The sequence below is a fragment of the Lissotriton helveticus genome, chromosome 10, assembly GCF_964261635.1.
Source record: "Lissotriton helveticus chromosome 10, aLisHel1.1, whole genome shotgun sequence".
NCBI lineage: Eukaryota > Metazoa > Chordata > Amphibia > Caudata > Salamandridae > Lissotriton > Lissotriton helveticus.
The window spans coordinates 218947507-218967813 of record NC_136071.1 but is presented as its reverse complement, the minus strand read 5'-3'; the positions used below and the strand labels follow the sequence as shown (position 1 = coordinate 218967813).

The 20307-nt window shown below is 43.8% G+C and overlaps 1 protein-coding gene across 1 annotated transcript in view; it reads right to left on the bottom strand.

Annotated features, from left to right (window-relative positions):
• The window catches only part of LOC144786174 (voltage-dependent T-type calcium channel subunit alpha-1H-like), a 1055750-nt gene that overhangs the window by 175627 nt on the left and 859816 nt on the right, over window positions 1–20307 (bottom strand). Inside the window, exon 24 of the mRNA XM_078665169.1 lies at window positions 870–1021. Coding sequence (XP_078521295.1) covers window positions 870–1021 — 152 coding nt within the window. The remainder of the gene's footprint in view (window positions 1–869; window positions 1022–20307) is intronic.

Sequence of the window (20307 nt, the reverse complement as noted above, 5' to 3'; positions counted from 1 at the left end):
CCATGATCATTTATACACCCCACAGTTCCAGCACAGATATCACCTCAAAATATACTGGAGCAGAAGTTATGCCTAGATTCACTTTTGTTTACTTCTGAAATATCGCAATAAAGTGATAATGTGAAGGCAATTCTATCTCCCCGCATAAGCCTCAGTTGCATCTCTCAACAAACGTGCTTGACAATCACAGTTGTATTTGGCCATGTTTGAGGATCATCTTTTGGATATACTTTGAATGCCATCAATGTATAATGTTTTAGAAAATAACGTTTTTCTTATGATTTTATCGCCGGTGCTGCCAATTGCCAAGGTTGCTGAATACCAAGGTTGCCTAGATTTGATTCCAACTCAAGCTTCTTTCTTCCACCATCCTATGCCTTATTTCTCTGTATCTCACTCATGCAGATTCTTTTTCAACTCTGCTTCTCCCTTTGTTAATCTTCTTATCTTTTTTTCTCCTCCCTCTTTCTACCTTATACTACTTTTATCTCTGTTGCTTTGGGTCAAAGTCTAATGATGAAAAATAAGTCGAAATCCCAAAAAATGAGTCCCGGTGCCCACCAGCTGCACAAATTAGGCACCAAATGCTATGAGAGAAAGGAAACTCAAGAATTACATATTTGCTTTGAAGGCATCTGCAATCCCTTGTGTCTAGCTTTGATAAAATAAGGTATCAGTATGTTTGCTTCTCTGCATTATACATTGGTTGAACCCAACAGCCTGGATAGAACACAGAGAAAAGAAACCATCATTGTTTAGGAAACAAAGCAACAGATATTGCAGACAAAACAGTGAGTTAAGAGAACTGCACATTCTCCTGACCCAGTCCGCGGTGGCATCGGGAGGGCATCAGCTGTCATAGCCCTTACCTCGGGTTGGTTGTAGTGCTCCATGGACATGGTTATGACATTGATGCCAATGATGAACGTGATGAACAGGTCCAAGTAGTGACTTGTGCAGAGCGTATGGATATACCTCCGGACGGGGGAGTAGTCGGCATAGTACGGCCTTCGCTGGGCCTCTGGGGAGAAAGCACACACAAATCAATTAACACACTGTGCAGTGGACCAGGCAGATCATGGGGATAGAATATACTGTATCAGTATCTGCAGGGAGAGCACCCAGGGCTTCCTTCATGACTGTTCCCAGGATCTAGAGAGAAAAGGAGACAAGCTGACAGACAAACACAAAACAATCAAAGGGAACACCACGCCCCAGCAGCCTGTTCAAAACTACTGGGAAGCATTGAAAATGCCCCCTTAGGCAATCTGCAACTGGGAAACACAAAATATTGCTTATGAAATGCCAAATGTATACCGAAACATGCCCTGCCTGTTTTGACCTGTTTATAAAAAACGTGGGGAACAATATTTAAGATACTGTTATACTAATAAAGTTATAAGCAGAAAGGCATGGTTATGTTACATTCTATTATGGTGGAACTCTTTTTGGTAAATATTCCGGCCCAGTATCAATAGCAACTAGGAGATGGTTATTTTTTCAGGTAAGGTCTCCAAACTTAGTTTGCTGATAGGCAGTGAGGTATTATCTGCGCACGGTTCTGTGTTTTTAGTATTTAGAGCAAAAGAATTGCGAAACTGCATAAAAGGGAACCAAAACAACGTCTGCCCCACGTTGTTAGTCAACAATTGCAAACTGCAAATGCTAAATATTCGGAAGATAGTCAGTTCCCTGAGCAAAAGAAATCTTATATAAGATCAAGTTTCAATCATTAATCCATATATGTCATTACGTTTCAAATTATTAGTCCATATGCATCATTAATATCAGATGTTCCTTCTTGGTCTTTATTTCATAATCCGTATTCTTAAGAAGACTTGTTTACACACAATTCAGTTCTTTGATGACACAGTCAACAGCCTCCAAACTTATCCCTCCTATTTTTCCCACCCAAGATTCCTGAATTGAGAGGTAGTCTGAATGTTATGTTGTGTTATGTTACCCAATGTTAAGTCATGTTATGTCATTTTATGGTATGTTGGGTGAAGTTATGTCAAATGACTGGTAAAGAACATGGACAACGGAGTGTATATTGGAGCTGAGTAAGCCTGGGCAAAGCACTACGCTACGCTCTCGTAATTTCCGAAGTTTGCGCTACTTTGCACTACGCGAATTGCACGTATGGAGTAGCTTAGCGTAGCGGTAATTTTTTGCTTGCTCGCGGTCCTCAACATCAAGTTGGCGACCGCGAGCAAGCAAAATGACATCCCGGCGAGACTTTTTCCTCGTTCGCGACCAGCAACATCAAGTTGCCGATTGCAAGCGTGGAAAATAAACCTCCCGGCGAGCTTTTCAACGTGTGGAGGTGAGGTTTCTTATTGCGAGTGGTCGCGTATGCTCGCGATGAGAAACTACCAGTCTGCGTTGAGAAAGCTACAGCTCGAGTAGAAATCTACTCGAGCTGCAGAAAACGACCGCTTGCACTGTGCAAGATGCAGTATGCACTGATTGCACAGTGCGGACAAGCACCGGGCACTGTGCAATCAGTGGGAACAGCACTTTGCACAGTACACTACGCACTACGCAGTTCATGCAGCTACGCATAGCTCGCGTTGTGCGAAGTGCACTTCGTGTAGCTACACGTAACGCTACTTGCAAAGTACCCCCAGGGTTAGTCTTAAGCTGTATGTAGAGATATGCAAATAGTTTCTTTTACATATTTCCAGTTTACTAGCGAATATAGGAAATGTTACCAAAATTATATTTTGTAAAGAACGTTTTTCAAGATTTTTCTTGAATGCTATGAATACTTTCAATCATTCCTCTGTGTACAGTTTCCTTTCATTTCAACTTAGTCTCAAACTCTGTCTAATTTAATTATGTTTCTAATAATTATTGTGTCTTTCTGTCACAAAGTTTATTTTTCAATGTGCTACATTTTTACTGTAGAGTGTAGCTAGGAAGGCATTTATTTGCTATCCAACATATTTCTCTAGTTTTTAAGTGGGCCTTCCAATACATTTTCTGGCACCCTAAAAAAGGAAACGTGGACCTTTTTAAGACACATTCTGTAAAATATTTCTAGAGAGAGCCTATTAAAATTCAAACATTTTCGACGTTCTATATTCCTTTAAACATGGAGCACTGGAATGAAAACTTCAATATGGCATTTTGCCCTTTGCCTTGCTGACTTCAAGAAGTAATGCAACACAGATGTTCTGAAATATTTCCCCGCTTTCAGCTGTAAAAGCTGGTTATCTAACAGTACTAAACATTTCACTTACTGTGAAATATAGATAGGAACTTAAATCACAGCACTTTAAAACTGGACAACAAAACAGATGTATAAAACCCAAAGGTCTGACTTCAGAAAGATTATTTAAGTCACTCTTGCCATTGTAACAATGCACCCTTGCCTAAAGCCTTAGTTGTCCACTATTCATCATAGCCTTACACTTCATTTTTACAGAGTTTTGATTTAATGTCAAGATAATCTAAATATATTCTGTTTTAGAATTTAATCTAAATGCTGTGTGATAATTTATAGGATATCCAAATATTGCACAGCTGGAAATTATCCATTTGCTTGTCATTACCCGCTGTTGTTCTCACTTCACTGCCACTTCATAGAAGTTCTTGGGCACACCCCAAAATTAAATTAATAAATGAGGAGAAGCATGAAAACTATATCCCTCAAAGAAAGAAAACAGGCTTTGGTCAAGCAATGAGGTTTCACCTTTAAGCAGTTGACTTTGCCAATGCTTCTTTGTAAAGCATTGTTTAAAAAAAATTTAAGAAAACATTCTAAATGCCAGAGGCGAAGCAAACCCATATATTAAGGTGTCTCAAATCTGTGCATTGGATTCAATATTTTCAATCTTTGTAAATGTCATTGCTTACTTTCCAAATATGTTTCAAGTAGGAAACTCCAAACCAATTTTTAAAAGAAAATGGAAGTGTAAGAATGTAAAGGAAAACACTTGCCAAGGCCTAATTTGTTTTCCAGGGGACTCAGAACTAAAGCAAATGCTCCACCCATTTGGTGCTTGCAGCAGACTGTGGTGCAGGTTTCCAGCAGCCCACCCCCTATTCACAGCTCTAAATGCTGCGTAGAAGTCTCAAAACCTGTTATTTCATGCAACATGTGGACCAAAGAAAATAAAACAAAATCAACCTGATAAAGTCTTCTGTGAAGTCGAAGGGCAGCAAAAAAATACCTGTTGTGTTGGTTGTAAAGATGATCTGGTATAGGTGGGGAGCAACACTCAGAGCCCTGAATCAGTTTTGCACGACATAAAGTGGTACATGCATGATGCAGGGCTGTCATAAAGTTATATAAAGCCGCGCAAAGCCACCCTGCATTGCTTTGAGTGGCCTCATACATTGCAAATTGCTGCATCGCCTTACTCTGCGCCCGTGAGGCATTCCATGGACGTTGCGATGGGTTTTCCTACGCAACACACATGGAATTTGACACTGCCCCAGATTTACAAAGTTATATAAACCTGGGGAAGCGTCAAATTCTTATGCCTCCTGAGGTGAGGCGTAACAAGGAGAAATATCTTTATTTCTCCTTCTTTTTTCCTCTTTCTGTGTGTGTTGCATTGTACATTGGTACTAGGCTGCCAAACCGGCATCAGCACAGGCAAAAGGGACAGGAATGCACTGTATTGGATATATGACGGTACCACGCGTACTTTTACAACGCGTACCGTTACAACGCTACTTTTACCAAGCAAGTCGTTACAACGACTTGCGTGGAGGGGCGCTGGATAGTAAATTTTTTAATTTACTATTCCAACTCCAGTCCCCGTGGACTCTAGGGAAAGGAGTTGGATAGTAAATTAATCTATTTACTATCCTGGAGCGCCCCCCAGCGCAAGTCGTGGTAAAAGTATCGTGGTAACGGTACCGCGTTGTAAAAAATGCGTGGTTACCGTTGTATACCCACTGTATTGCTTAAATATGGTTAATTCCTGCTCTTACACTTTGTTATAGGGCAGCGCAGCAAGGTGCCTTGCTACATGCTGCCCTACACCAAAATGCCATAAATTAGGCCCTGGGTATGCAGAAGGCAGGATGTTGGGTGGGTAAGTCAGTGGCATAGCAAGGACGGACGGGGCGGCCTCCCCCTCCAGCTCTCACCTGCACATGTTGCAGGGCAGCGAACAGGAATCGCCAGCACCCCCTGCTCTTTCTTGTGCAGGGCAGCAAAGACAGGGACCGCCAAGGGCGCCCAAAGGTCTAGCTACGCCACTGGGGGGAGTGACACATGGGAGGGAGAGCAAGAAAGCACCTGTACTCCCTTGGAATGCTCAAAAAGCAAGTGAAGCAGTTTCCTGAAGTAAGCTGCTGAAGGATAAAAGTTCCTGGGTCAAACGATAGCAGAGCAGCTACGATACAAAGGAGGGACAAACACACGAAGAGGAAGGAGAGCCGCTAAATAAGAACCAAGCAAATGAGTTTGAACCAAAGGTCAACTAATGGTGGGCTGACCTAAGTCCACTGTATGCATGAGCAGTATGCACAATCCGTCTTCAAACACAAATCAAAGCTGTCTGTGAAGAAGATCTAAAAATTGATACAGCATTCAAAAGACCGCAAGCACTAAAGATAGCTCGGAACTATACCACATAATTCTTGTACTTGCATCATGAATCTTGGAACTAATACAACATAATTCCTGTACTTGTATCAAAGGATCAATTTTACATACTAGGCATCTGATTCTCAAATCCTGTAATGTTCTTAGTTAAACATATGCACATAAAACGTGGTAGGTTTGCTCATAAGTTAACAAGCTTGAGTCATTAACACAGTTCATCGATCTATTGTGTGGGGAGGAGTCCTCTGATCCTTCTGCTGGCCAAAAGATAAATTTAACTTCCCAGTAGGGAGGACAAAGGTTTGGAATCGAGTATGGGTAATTGTGGGACATATGACAATCCTTAAATTAAAGTGCCATAAGGAGTGTAATGATGATGAAAGTGACTATGGAACTACATGCAGGATGCATGTTTATCCTACGTTTGATACCTCAATGGATCCTGTAGGCCACAGTGAGGTGACACTGTGTAGTTCAGTTAAGCACCACAGACTTTCAAGAGTGCTACATTCCTACACTTTGAATGCCCACTCACATTATACGGCCGATCCCAGGTCAGCACCAATCCATGAAGGGTTCTTGGTGCAACAGACTAACTGCGTCTCACATGCAGAGCCACACATGTGAACATGTGTGTGCCCATGTGTTTACATGTAACCAGCACAGAGCCTCTTTGCATAGCTACACAGCAGTGGCCCTTATGTTAAAAGGCAGACATTGGCGCTTAGTACGCTCAGTCCATTTCCACAGAATTTACCATGAGCGAGACTCAGGTAGTGAGACCAACTCACTGTAAAAGTCCAAAAACTAAAAAGTCAAAAGGGAAAGTTTCGGGATTAAATGGCTGAAAGAAACTTTGCAACAATGGTGCAATAAGAGACAAAGCAAACACAAGGAGATGATGGATGGAGAACTGAAACTTTTCAGACACTCACCCCCAGTCACAGTTCTGGGTTAAATCCATCATCATTCTTTAGCTTACTTCGCCACCTCAGTTCTATCCCAGCTATATGCAAATCAGTCTTGACCCTGTGCCTCATGGGAACAGTCCAGCCTGAACTGGCAAGCCAGGTCTTCACTGAACGAGAAACAAGCATCCTAGGACCAGTTTCTGGGCAACACCCTTCATCAGCCATATTTCGAGAATTCATGAACATAAGTGGTCTAGAAACGGTTGGAAACAATCTTGGCTCACCACCTTTTTGCAAACACATAATCGGTTATCTCAGCAGCTATCCTGGACCTTGAAATCACACAATATTGACATGGCAGCCATTTGAAGAATGGAAAATGTTATATCCTTAGGATATACAAGTGTACATTTGAACAGCCTCACGATTCAGTTGCTCTCCTCTATCATTCAACATTTTGCTTTTCAAGAACAACCGACCACACACATGTATGTGGCCCTCAATTTCAGTTTCTACATTAGCCATGCCTTTTGTTCCAGCTTGGGAATCAACTGAACCAAATCATCAGCCAGATGTTATTATCAGAGGTCTTCAGTCTCAATGATGTCTTGTGGCACAGCATACTCTATCAAATGACTGTCCACAGCATAAGCAGCACAATGGAAACATATTTGGCGAGTTTCAAATGTACTGTCTACGCGCCACTGGTGTGCCGCTTTAGCACCACCGCACTTTTGTAGTTATCTTGTATTTGATCATGTTGCAATAACAGGGATTTGAGCTGGATTAAGAATGCACGGCCACATTTACTGCACTCCCCTGTAGCCAAGTGGCAAAACTTGTTCGCATCAGTAGCCGGGTAGCCAGGTTCTTTTGGAATCAAGAGAAGTTGAAAGAACATCCTGTACCAAGGCACTTTTTAAATGAAATCGCAGATGATTAATCATCCACCAGGAACGGGGATCCAGAATGGATCAATAATAAGCGATAAATTAGTGAATGGCTGCACGGAGGTAGATGCAGGGCACAATGGTGCAGCCATACCAATGCACAACGCAGAGGTCCAGGTAACCATGAACCTCACTTAGAAATAGACATTTAAAGGAATATCCAGAACCATGACGCCTTATTTAGTTACCTGGCAGTTGGCCGTCAGCAAGGACAAAGATGCGGATTGGATAAAGGGAAAAGACCTGGTAGTAGCTCACGCTGCCACTAGGTGGATTCAGGGCATTGAGGCGCAGCCACAAAATCTCAGACCTCAAAGGTTCCTGTAACTAGGAAATACAGAAATCAGGAACTCGGATTAGTTCTTTGCCATCAATTTAACAAGCTGCATCCCATGCTGGTAAGAGCAATGGGGCCTGGTGGGAGGGTGGGGACTTTAACAGACGACGACGTAAGAACAGTGGGGCCTGGTGGGAGGGTGGGGACTTCAACAGACGACGAATAGAGAAATTTAAATAAATAATTAATTTCACCTTGTCATCATCAGTCGAAATCCCCCCACCCGGCCCCACTGCTCCTACCTGCACAGGACAAGGCTGAAATTAACTGTTTTATTAAAATGTCTACCAGAGGAAACGACAAACAAGCTTTCAGCTTTGGTCATGGAATCTGATATAAATCTTTGTTAAATATCTGAAAACATGTTAAGAAGAAAAAAACGAAAATGTCAAAAGAAAAAGATCTGAAATACCTATTTATTCCCAAAATTGCCATAAAATTCCAGGAATACAGGAACGGAAAATATTAAACGAAAATACCCTACACCAAAAAGAGAAAGAATATGTGTTCAAATATCTTTGAAAATGCATACAATAGTTCTCTTCTTTTGAATGGAAGACTACAGAAAACCTTACATCCCAGTCCTATTCATTTGCACTCTCTAACATTAACTAACTTTGAACTTTCAGCATTATGAGCCAGATTTTCAGAACAGTTTTAAATTTGGTTGAATTACACCTGCACGTAGAGTAAGTGTCTGATTCTTTTTTTACAAATTTAGAAACAATTCTGGAAGTACTCCTGCCAAGCAACGACAGTCATAGTTTCCCAGAAGCACTTCTGAAATTCTATGTGAATTCAAAGTTAGTATTTGAAATGCATGTTTACATGACTAAATATAACAGAATGAATTTACACATAGAAAAATATTTTCAAAAGTACATTTCCAACTTTCATTTTTGTTTTATATTTGTTCTACCTCTTCTCTTCCTATCCTGGATTACTCCTGCCTTTAGCAGCCGCAGCCCTTGCAGGTAAGACCGGTGGGGCACTGGAGCCGGGTGGGGGTATTTCGACAGATGACAACGAGGGAAATTTAAATAAATAATACATTTCTCCTCGCCATTGTCAGTTGAAATCACCCCCCCCACACCCTGCCCCACCGATTTTACCTGCACGGGCCGCGGCTGGATAAAAGTAAATCACTGAACTCGCTGTAGTAATGAACTCGAAGCTGGTAGATATATTTAAGAGGTATTTATTGAAAGAGTCATATGTCCAATAGGTAAGCCCCACCAGGAGCAGCCAGCATGCTGCTCAGCCCCATGATAACTGTGGCTTTTCTCAACCAGCACCCAACATTCCGTAGTGCATCACAGTACCTAGGCATTCTACTAGAAGGACAAGAGGTGAATAAAGGCTTAGATAGAAATGTACAATAAGCAGAATACAACACTTGCCTATGGTGCAAACGTGCCTGACGTACTATATATTAGGACATTGGAATGTTGGGAGCTCCATTGAAAACAATGGAGTGCTCTGGGCTTATAATGGCTGGTATAATCCTGGAGCTCCAACATTCCAATGTTTCTTTGTTCACAGCTCTGGCTGTGAACAAAGGCTTCAGGGAACCTGAGGGGATTCCAATCCCCTCACACTCCCAAAAGGCTTTGTTTTTTTGTTAGAACATTCTGTCCTCTAGTGACAGAATGTTCTAATAGCCTTATAGCCCTTCGTAGATGGGCTATACCGCTATTAAAGTCCCTCTCCCTTGTTAAAGGCCCTCGCCTTCGGCTCGGGGCCTTTAACGCTGGAGAGGTCCTTTAATAGCTGGTATAGCCCTCTACGGCGGGCTATAAGGCTATATTAGGACATTGGAATGTTGGGAGCTCCATTGAAAACAATGGAGTGCTCCAGGCTTATAATGGCTGGTATAAGCCTGGAGCACCAACATTCCAATGATTCTTTGTTCACAGCTCTGGCTGTGAACAAAGGCTTCAAGGACCCTGAGGGGATTCCAATCCCCTCACGCTCCCATAAGGCTTTGTTCTTTTTTGTTAGAACATTCTGCCCTCTAGTGGCAGAATGTTCTAATAGCCTTATAGCCCTTCGTAGCTGGGCTATACCTCTATTAAAGTCCCTCTCCCTTGTTAAAGGCCCTCACCTTCGGCTCGGGGCCTTTAACGCTGGAGAGGGCCTTTAATAGCTGGTATAGCCCTCTACGGCGGGCTATAAGGCTATATAATACAACAAACTTGAACGTTTGGGTGCATTCCTCTACTACAGGTGGTATCTCCACCCCAGAATGCCCAAAATATAGTCCTTGGAGCAGACATGTTCATATGTATTATTAGACCACACCCGTGTAATATTACATATGAACATAAATGTTGAGAAATGTCAGTTTACATTTTCTGAATAACAAATGCGAGTTTACGGATGTAAATGGAGGTGATTGCGCAATTAAGTTAAATTTAATGTAGCAAATACCCTTGAGTGTTTGCCCGGCCATAATGTAAGCCGTATATTTTTATGTTCTGTCATTTTGTAGCATTTTTTATATATATATGTATAAGTGTTTTCACAAATTACGACAACGGCGCAGCACTACTTTGCTCAAAGGAATTTACTGTAGGAGCAAAAATTGTGGGAGGGTATATAGACTAGAGGGTATAGATAACATTTGTACAGTAGGTGCAGAAGCACCAGGCCCAGGAGGGTGAGGGGCCCACTGCTCATGGCTCTATTACATTATTCAGATGGGAGGCAGAGGGACCTTTTTTCATTGCTTGCATTAGACCCTGTGATTCCCTTTCCACACCACTGCTGTGGGATTGTGTCTCAGTCAGTGGTAGGGCTGACATTAATGAGTTTGTTTGATAAACAGTTTTCGAGAGGAGTGTTGATTTGTCTAATGGACTTTGATATCATACCAGGGTCTGGATTCTCTAATGATGTCATTTTTTGTAATTATTTATACTTTTGGTACTGCTTGTGATGTGAAGTGGCACTTTACGTATTAATAACACAGCTTTGATATTCCCACTCTAAGCAGAGGCTAATTATTCCTTGTCCCTTCACGCTGATATTTATCCAAACATGAGAAAATGCCATGGCAGCTACTTGACCCCGGAAGCACGACCCCTGCTGCGTGTGAAAGGTCACAGGAAGTCAGGAAGTGGTCCCAGGCAATACTGCAGTGGGTATGCGCTTGTCCCAGTGACACAAGTTTATAAACCCAAGCATCTGGAAAGATCCCCACAATGTTTCTGTTCATTGGCTTTGCCCACAGAGTAGGTAATTATCGTCCTCTAGAGAAACTATTAGTGATAATAGCGAATGCACGCTTCTCCTTGACGCTGCTGAGTGTACACAGCCCTGCGGCACGATCTCTGCATCACAAGCATTAATCGCTGGTACAGTGGCGAAACAGGGGTACAATTGGCCTAAGTGCATATAAGGGAAATGAAAATGTCCACAGACCAGGAACTGGGCAGTAAAACACAGTCATCAATGGGGAGCAGTCGACCTCTCATGGTTCTGCACTTGTTGCACCGCAATAGCAATAGTAAAACTCCTCATTGGTACCATGTGCCGACTGCAATTAGAGCTCTACACAGAGGGTACGCAAACCAAAGGAAGCACCCGTGATCGTGATACAATTGTAATGGGTTGCGCTTATTTCCTGCCACTACTAAACCCGACCACATAAGAACTCAACCTTGAACCTTCTAGTCCGAGGACGTACGCCTCTTCCATTAGACCACAAACTCACCCTCTGTAGCGAGAGCAATGGGGGGGTTCCGTAAATTCAAACAGCTCCCTACCACTACCGTATAACTTCTGCCGGGCCGGAAAAAGGCAGCGCAGCTCTATGCTCGGGGCAGGCCTCGCTAAAACAGATTACTATGCCCACACAGCCATGCCCCGGGACTCATCAAAACACCAACGCCAGACCCAGGACACGAAGCGTGTCCAGCGGGGGCAAGTACCCAAGCCTCGGCACCTTCACCTCGCTGTGCACCAAATTAACCCGTGAGCCCACAAATGACACTGGGAGCGCCTCCGTGAACCAGGACTCACCGTGAAATCACCGACACAGATCGATAAACGGCGCGACGCGGCACAACAAAGGAGACCCATGGCTGCAAAATGTGTGTCCCCGCCACGAGGTCACCACGACGCGTCCGCTGTGGCAAAGAGGCAGAGAAGATGGCGAGGGGGGCTTAAGTACCCCTCGCCCCGCCTGCCGCACCGGATGTGCCCACTCAGCTCCTCCTTGCTCCCCTCGGGACTCCACCTGCCCGGGGGAGGAGAGGGGCTAGAGAGGGGCGGGGGAAGCCCTCTGTGTCTAGGGGGCCGCCCTCTTGATGGCCACTGCGTGGCCTCGGGCAGCCGCATTTTACTCCGTGGAATTCCTCTCATTTACACAAAAAATGCAAGATTTTACAGAATTCTGCAAAAGGGTGGAAATAGGCATGTGGTGCTGTAATTTAGCAAAGGGAGCTCGTTCAACGCAAAAAAATTAGCGTAAACAGCATCAAGTCCTTTGCCATAGAGCGCAGCTTCTCAAGTAGATTTTGCAGCTGCCCGAGTAGAATTTCCACTCAAGCAACAGCGTTCTGACCTTGAACGGTCATGATTGCCTGTGTTGGAGTAATCTCGCCGGGAGTCCTCCTACAGACTGAAAATCGCGGGCTAGGAGATGCCAAATCTCGCTCGCCAGCTGACCGTTTTCGAGCCACATGTGAGAAAAAACTCCACCTCGTGGTGGTTGGCTGGATTTGGCCAGAAATCTCTGTTACGCTTGGCCAAATTCTGCCAATTCTACCGGGGGTGCAGAATATATTGCCCACCCCTAGTATATTCTCAGTTTGCAGATGCCAACCATATTTTTACTGCCAAGTGCTAAAACAAATCGGATTCTGTGGAGATGGAATCCTATGCCTAAAAATTTGGAAATATTTCACTACTTTTGCAAGTGTTTGTCATATCCGAAGAGCTAAGAGAGTGATTCATTGCACATACATAGTCTACCAAATGTATTGTAACCAGCAGTGGGGGACTTGCATTAAAAGGCCTGTGTCAGGTAACACGTTTTACAGCTTAAGGGTTCAGTGAAATCACACTGCCGGTTTAACAATAGACAACGTAAGTATAGGGGGCCTTATTTATGAGGCCTTGCTTCACTTTTACGCCGCCAATGCGCCCCTTTTTGTGACGCACCAGTGGTGTAACAAATGCGCCATGTTGCGACATATTTACAAAGTGACGCATCTAGGGAGATGGGTCACTTTGTAAATCCCTGAGCCACATTATACCTGCGCCAGGTATAATGTATGCAAGGGGGCTTTCCGACGCAAGAAAGGGTCGTAGTAGTGACGCAGTGAAATTTATAAGATTTCACTGTGCCACATGGCAGGCGTAAGACTGACGCAGGCACATTCAACATGAGACTTGTCCACGTGTAATGACACATTGCTGGAGTTGCGTCACTTTTGCGACACACTCCAGCAATTAATCATTTTTGCGCCTACAGATACATCAGAAATACTGACGTATCTGTAACTCCTTGCGACATGACGCGTCATACTGTAAATATGATGCATCATTGGTGCCGTAAGGAGGACGCAATGAAAAGTAACGCATTGCTGTTTTCTCGTAGCGATGCGTCACTTTTTATAAATGAGGCCCAGGGAGATTAATTTGAACCTTCTTTTTTCTTTTGTCACTACTCTATAAGTGAAATATTTAGAAAGGATTGGCATTCGAGGAGACGATTTTGGTGTAGAACACAGAGAGCTAGATAACACTTAATGAGTTCCTGGGTCACTACGAACCCCCATGAGCACCAGAGTTGTCGAGCAATCCACCAAAATCAGGCCTCTCCCACACACGAAGTTGTAAGTGCGAGCAGACTATGTCCGCACACCCCCTTTTTTCTTTTCCCTTCCTATACACACTTTTGTCTTTTCCATCTTTTCACTTACCTTTACTCCTATAGTAGGACAGAAGTAAGGGGTGCATCCGATCATGTAAACTGAAACTTGTACCACAATCAGGTACGCCCAGCTGGGGATGCTACTACCCCGTGAATGGAAAGCGATGTTAAAATGTATGGGTAAAATTCTTAATAAAGTACTTTCAAATAAAAAAAATAGTGCAGGATTGGCTAAGGGCCCTGTATGCTATTCTTTATTGGAAGAGATGATGGTCTTTCATGGTGACCACAAATGGTCATGCCTGTTTTACGGCAGCAGCTACCCATTGTCAAAGCACCATATATCCTGGTAAACTTGCCTTTAAGCAATAAGCTGTAACATAAGTCAAACCATTCAAGTGCTGAGCCTACAAAAATTAAAATCTTACCAGTTTCATCTCCTAAATGCATATATTATTAACTGCAGGGCTGGGGAATTATTAACTGCAGGCCTAGGGATTTTGTTATCAATAAACCCAAGCCCCCAGGAGAAAGGAGCTGTACTCAACTCCATGATCTCACGGTGAAAAGCATCGTTGCCTTATCAACAGTGCAATAATGAGAACACAGTTTCTTTTGAAGATCACTTGTAACTTATGTGGTAGTTGTCTGTACACTGGGATGCCAGGGAGGTGCCTCTGACCTTCTTGACATCAGTCTGAGTCAGTGCGTCTTAGCTCCGCTGACAGATCGGGAAAACAAGGTTGTTTTGTTTGTGTGTTCGCTTTTAATTAGGTATCGAAATACATGTTGTTTCAGAAAAATCAAGGTAGCCTTTGCACAAACATTGCTGGATTCGGTCTGATCTATCGTGTTTGCTTATTACTGACGTCAATTATGTACGCTCGTGTAAACCAAACTGAACTCAGTTAAAGTTCTACCTTTGAGGTGTAGCCAAGCGCCACTGGAATTATGGGACAGGGCAGAGCCAAATTATGCGGCAGGGTTGACTAAATTATACAGCAAGAAAAGGCAAATTATTTACTGTAATGCGGAAGATTTTGTGATAGCAATACGTCATTGTTTTGTCATTTTTACACATTAACACCTCTTGGGCAAAGGCTTCACCTCACTAGTAACAGTTTAGCACCAAAATAGAGCAATAAGTAACCAGGGACATAGGGGCACATGCATCAATATTGCTTTTTGTGATTCCTTAATTGCGAAAAATAAGGAATCGCAATTAAGTAATTGCAAACTGCAATGCATTAAGAAATCGCTAAAAAAATTGCGATTTCTTAAAATTCCTTAATTGCGATTCTCTAATTGAGAATCGCAATTAAGGAATACCTCCCCATTCATTCCTATGGGCCTAGAGGCCCATAGGAATGAATGGGAAGACATTCTGAATTTGCTATTCTCCATTAGAGAATCGCAAATTGAGAATGCAATTTCAAGGGTGCAGGACACCCTGTTGCACCCCTGAAATCTGCCTATAAGTACATCTTGCACACACACATGCCCCAAGGGCATGTGTGTGTGTAAAATGGAACTTTGAAAAATGCACTTTAGTGCATTTTTTAAAGTTTTCGCAAATTACCATGTAGGTCAACTTCATGGTAATTTGCTCCCCTTATTAGAAAATCACTAATTTTTTTAGTTTGATGCATTGCATTTAAGGAATCTCAATTTGAGATTCTTTAAATGCATTCTCAATTTAAGAAATCGCAATTTTGTTTGGGTGGGAATTCGACAGACAATTACGAGGAGAAATTAAATAAATTGGGAAAGGCTTTTTAGTGGAACGCCGCGCTCCACACTCTTTGTGCGCTGTAGTAAGCTATCTGTAAGGCAGTGCGTGTTTATTTTAAATATTATCCCCGATTTACTTATTTTATTTTAAAATCGTTTCTTAACCCCTGATTTTATTAGGACCACTTCCCACACACTTGCACTGTAAATGTGCCCCTCACCGTTGCTTTAGCGGGCTGACCTGTGGCTCCTCGCGTTTTTCCGCCATCTTGGGGGTAGCTGGGGAGGTCTGGTAGCGCCATTCTGCTGAGCACTCTAGTGCTCAGGCGTCCAGGTGAGGTGAGCTCCTTACTTAAGACGACTACTTTGGTCAGTCGGTCTTGGGAAAGGCTTTTTAGTGGAACGCCGCGCTCCACACTCTTTGTGCGCTGTAGTAAGCTGTCTAAAAGGCAGTGCACGTTTATTTTAAATATTATCCCCGATTTACTTATTTTATTTTAAAATCGTTTCTTAACCCCTGATTTTATTAGGACCACTTCCCACACACTTGCACTGTAAATGTGCCCCTCACCACTGATTTAGCAGGCTGACCTGTGGCTCCTCGCGTTTTTCCGCCATCTTGGGGGTAGCTGGGGAGGTCTGGTGGCGCCATTCTGCTGAGCGCTCTAGTGCTCAGGCGTCCAGGTGAGGTGAGCTCCTTACTTAAACCTCCCATGCAGACGCGCAGTGGTGACGCGCAGCGGGCTCGCCTGACTCTCGCCGGAGTCGAGCCAGAGTCTTGCCCGTCTGCGCCAAGGAGGCGGCAGAGGTGGGGGACTCTGCGCTGTTTAATTCCCCTCGTAACGGCAATGACATGTCAGGTATGTCTGGGGAGTTACTTCATTCCTATAACAAGCCTCATATGCATTGTCATGAGGTTTTAAACCCTGACAATTGGTATGGACCCGTGTGCTGTGGTCAGTGTAAGTCTATGCTGACTCCAGAGTCTGCCCCGGAAGTGCCCCCACAATCTTCAGTGCTGCGAGGAGGACTTATTAATGCCCGATCACTTTGTAGAAATGCTCAAAGTATTAATGACCTCATTGTTGAGACTAATTTAGATTGGCTCCTGGTTACAGAAACATGGCTGAAACCTTGGTGTAACCCTGACTTAGCAGTAGCTCTCCCCCAGAACTTTCTGATACAGCGTTTGGATAGGAGGGAACAACGGGGGGTGGGGCCTGGCCATTATTTACCGCAACTCACTCAAATGTTCCACCTATGAGCTGGCAGATATTAAAGGGGCAGAGGCCTTGGCCTTTTGTTTGGGTATCCATGACTCTTTCACCTTCTCAGGTGCCCTTATTTATCGCCCTCCTGGGTCTCCTACCGAGTTCTTAGAAAGTGTAGGTGATGCACTAAGCGACTTGGCGCTTAGATTCTCCCATTTCACGGTGTTAGGGGATTTGAATCTGCATCTAGACTCCCCTAAAGAGCCAGGAGTAGGTAATTTTACGGACATCATTAATATTCTAGGCCTCACTCGCCTCAATCGAGAACCCACACATATAGCAGGACATCTATTGGATTGTATCTGCTCCAATTCAACTAGGTTAATAGTTAAACCCCCCTGTCCCCTAATCTGGTCCGATCATTATTTCATCCCGTTTGACATTGCACTGAAATACAATGTCTCGGCAAACACTACAAAAATTAGAAGACCTGATGATAATCATAAACCGAACTGGAAGAAATTATCCAGTAGACCTGATCTTGTAGGAATGTTAAGAGAAAGTACGCCCGTTCTTACGGGCGATACTTCCACTGACAATCAGAAATTTTGTGATTGGATAGCAACTGCTGCTGTTTCTTTAGGTACAACTGGCAAGAAAAATTCCAGTGTCACCAAAGGCAAAAGGTGTGCTCCATGGTTCTCGCCAGCCCTGAAATTAGAACTAGGGGAGCTGAGAACATTGGAGCGGAAGTGGCGCAGGAACTACGATGTAGCTGCCCGCAATGTCTACAAATCGGCCAGAAGGCAATACCATGCAAGGATTAAGTTAGCCAAGAAAGCCCACTATTTGCAGGCTATATCTACTGCGGGAAACGGACAAAAAGAAATTTTCAAAATAGTAAATGATTATACTAATCCACCAGCCTTATCGCAGGAGATTCCTTCGTCTCAAAATCTTTGCAATGTGATTGATGACTATTTTGAACATAAGATTCTCGATATTGTGAAGACCTTTCCTCCGGTATCTTCTATCTCAGGGAACTTAGAACGGATAGAGGGGGAGAAGTTACTAACTAGGTTCCCTCGCCTTGATTCATTTGACCCTGTTTCCCTGGAGGATACCTTTAAAGCCATTTTGGTCAGTAAATCTGGATCTCCTTTTGATCCTTGCCCACCTTCAGCTTTGCAGACGTTAGTGGAGGTGGTTAATCCTACCATCAACAGCATCATAAATTCATCGTTAGCCACGGCAGAAATCCCCAATGAATGGAAGCTTGCAGCAGTCAAGCCTCTCCAGAAAAAGGCCCTATCTGACCCGACCACCCTCTCCAACCTGCGTCCTATCTCCCTGCTTCCACTGGTATTCAAACTGGCGGAAAAGTTCGTGAATAGTCAACTCACGAACTTTCTGGAGGAGAATAACATCTTGCACCCAAACCAGTCAGGGTTTCGGTCGAAACATTCCACCGAGTCTGCCCTGCTGTTCACAGCAGAGACCCTACGAATGGCCATGGGCCAGGGAAAGAAGGCTGTCCTGATTTTACTTGATCTGTCGGCAGCCTTCGACACAATCTCACATACCATCTTAGTGGACCGGATGGTTACCGCAGGAATAGGAGGGGTGGCTCTGGCTTGGCTTAGAATTTTTTTTACCAACAGACGCCAAGTCACAGTTTTGGGCCCATTCCAATCAGAAGCTAAAGTCATCAGCTCTGGGGTCCCTCAGGGCTCCAGGTTAAGCCCCGTACTTTTCAACCTGTACATGGTACCCCTGATTGAGCTAATTGCGTCATTTCAGATTAGCACAATATCGTATGCTGATGACACGCAGCTCATTCTGGTGTTGGATAGGGAACTGCCTGGTGCCGAGGAAAACCTGAAAAATTGTTTGACAGCTACATTTGAATGGATGACCAGCAACCATCTCAAATGCAATTCCGGCAAGACGGAAATCTTGCCGTTTGGAAATCAAAATCTGTTTTCCCCGAAACACTGGTGGCCTGATGATGCTGAAACCCCCCTAATACCATCTCGTCTGCCCGAAATTTGGGCATCAAATTTGATGACCAATTGTCTTTTAAACAGCAAGTGGTGGCCGTAGCTGGTATGTGTTTTCACATAATTAAATCTCTGAGGAAGTTCTTTGACCTTCTTCCTCTGTCAGCCAGGAAAACGGTTGCAGTCGCTTTCATAACTTCGAGGCTGGACTACTGCAATAGCCTATATGCTGGAGCCAATAAGTCCGTACTCCACAGGCTACAGATGGTCCAGCACGCAACTGCCCGGCTGATGCTACGTTGGCCCCGCAAGTCATCTGCCTCGGCCGCGCTTAATGCGCTCCACTGGCTACCAATTGGCAAAAGGATCTTATTTAAGATCCTTCTGATCACATTCAGAGCCTTTCAACAGCAAGGACCCAAATATCTGTCCAATGGTTTTAAACGGTACCATCCCACCCGCTGCTTGAGGTCTGCTAGTCAGAACCTGCTAATAACCCCCAGATTTAGTCTGGCAACTAAAGGAGGAAAATCTCTTTTTGTTCTGGGCGCTAAGGCCTGGAACAAGCTTCCGCCGTACCTTCGGTCATTGTCCCATGAAAACCAGTTTAGGAAAGCCCTAAAAACCTGGGTGTTCTCCCTCACAGATGCGGCATGCAGAGTACTAGTGTAAAGTATGTTTCACTGAGCTGTCTTCTTCCCTCCAATCTATTTCCATCTAGATTGGTTGAGCGCCAAGATACTCCTTGGAGTGATAGGAGCGCTATATAAGTGTTCATTACATTACATTACATTACAAATCATTAATTTTCCCTCATCGTCGTCTGTCAAAATCCCCCCCGCCCCCAACACGGACTCACTGCTCTTATCTGCATGGGCCACTGCTGGTAAAAATCACAGGTAAAATCCAACAGACTCCTTACCATACCCGACTGAAAACACCTGTACTCAACCATGAACTAGAAAACAGATTTATTTGGGGAGTGTAACACCCCAACCCCCCCCTCTAAAGCTATGCCTCTATAAGTAACTAAAAGGTGACCGCTCAACCTTTGCGAAGGGCCAGCCATTGCTTGGCAACACGTCCCCTCATTTTTAGTAACTTTCGACTTTTTTGAGCTAGAAACTTTTTGGTGTGTGAAAATCTGCAAATTATGCAGCAGATGATGGATTATGTGGCAAATCGTAAAATTCCAGCTGCCTTGGCTGTAGCCCTGCTAACAACAGCCTGTCCTGCCTCCATACAGACTCCAAGCCAAATGGCTGAACTTTAGGCCGCAGTGAGGATACTTGTCTCAGCCAAAAGCATTCTAAATGCCAGGTGACATTCCTGACGTCTCACCAAACTTTTTATAAATTTACCGGCAGAGTTTGTTCCCTTTTTCAAAAATCCCTGCAGGATGCCAGGGCGCCACAGAACTTGGTTTGTATATTTTTCAAAATGCCGGGTGGGAGCAGCAGGCCCTACGCAGTGGTGTGGGGTCCTTTGAAGGATCTTTATGGGGGATGTCTATACCCATATGTAGTGCTTAATTTCTATTATCTCAGACATAACCCCCTTTATAAAGTTAATGGACAGGCTGCTATGTTAAAAACAAGAGTACACCTAAAGGTATAGCTCTCAGTCTAGTATCTCTTTTCTTTCCCTCTTTTCCTTTCTCTTTACCTATCACCATCTCTATCACTCTTCCTTTCCCTTTAATAATTTATTCCCCTATCCC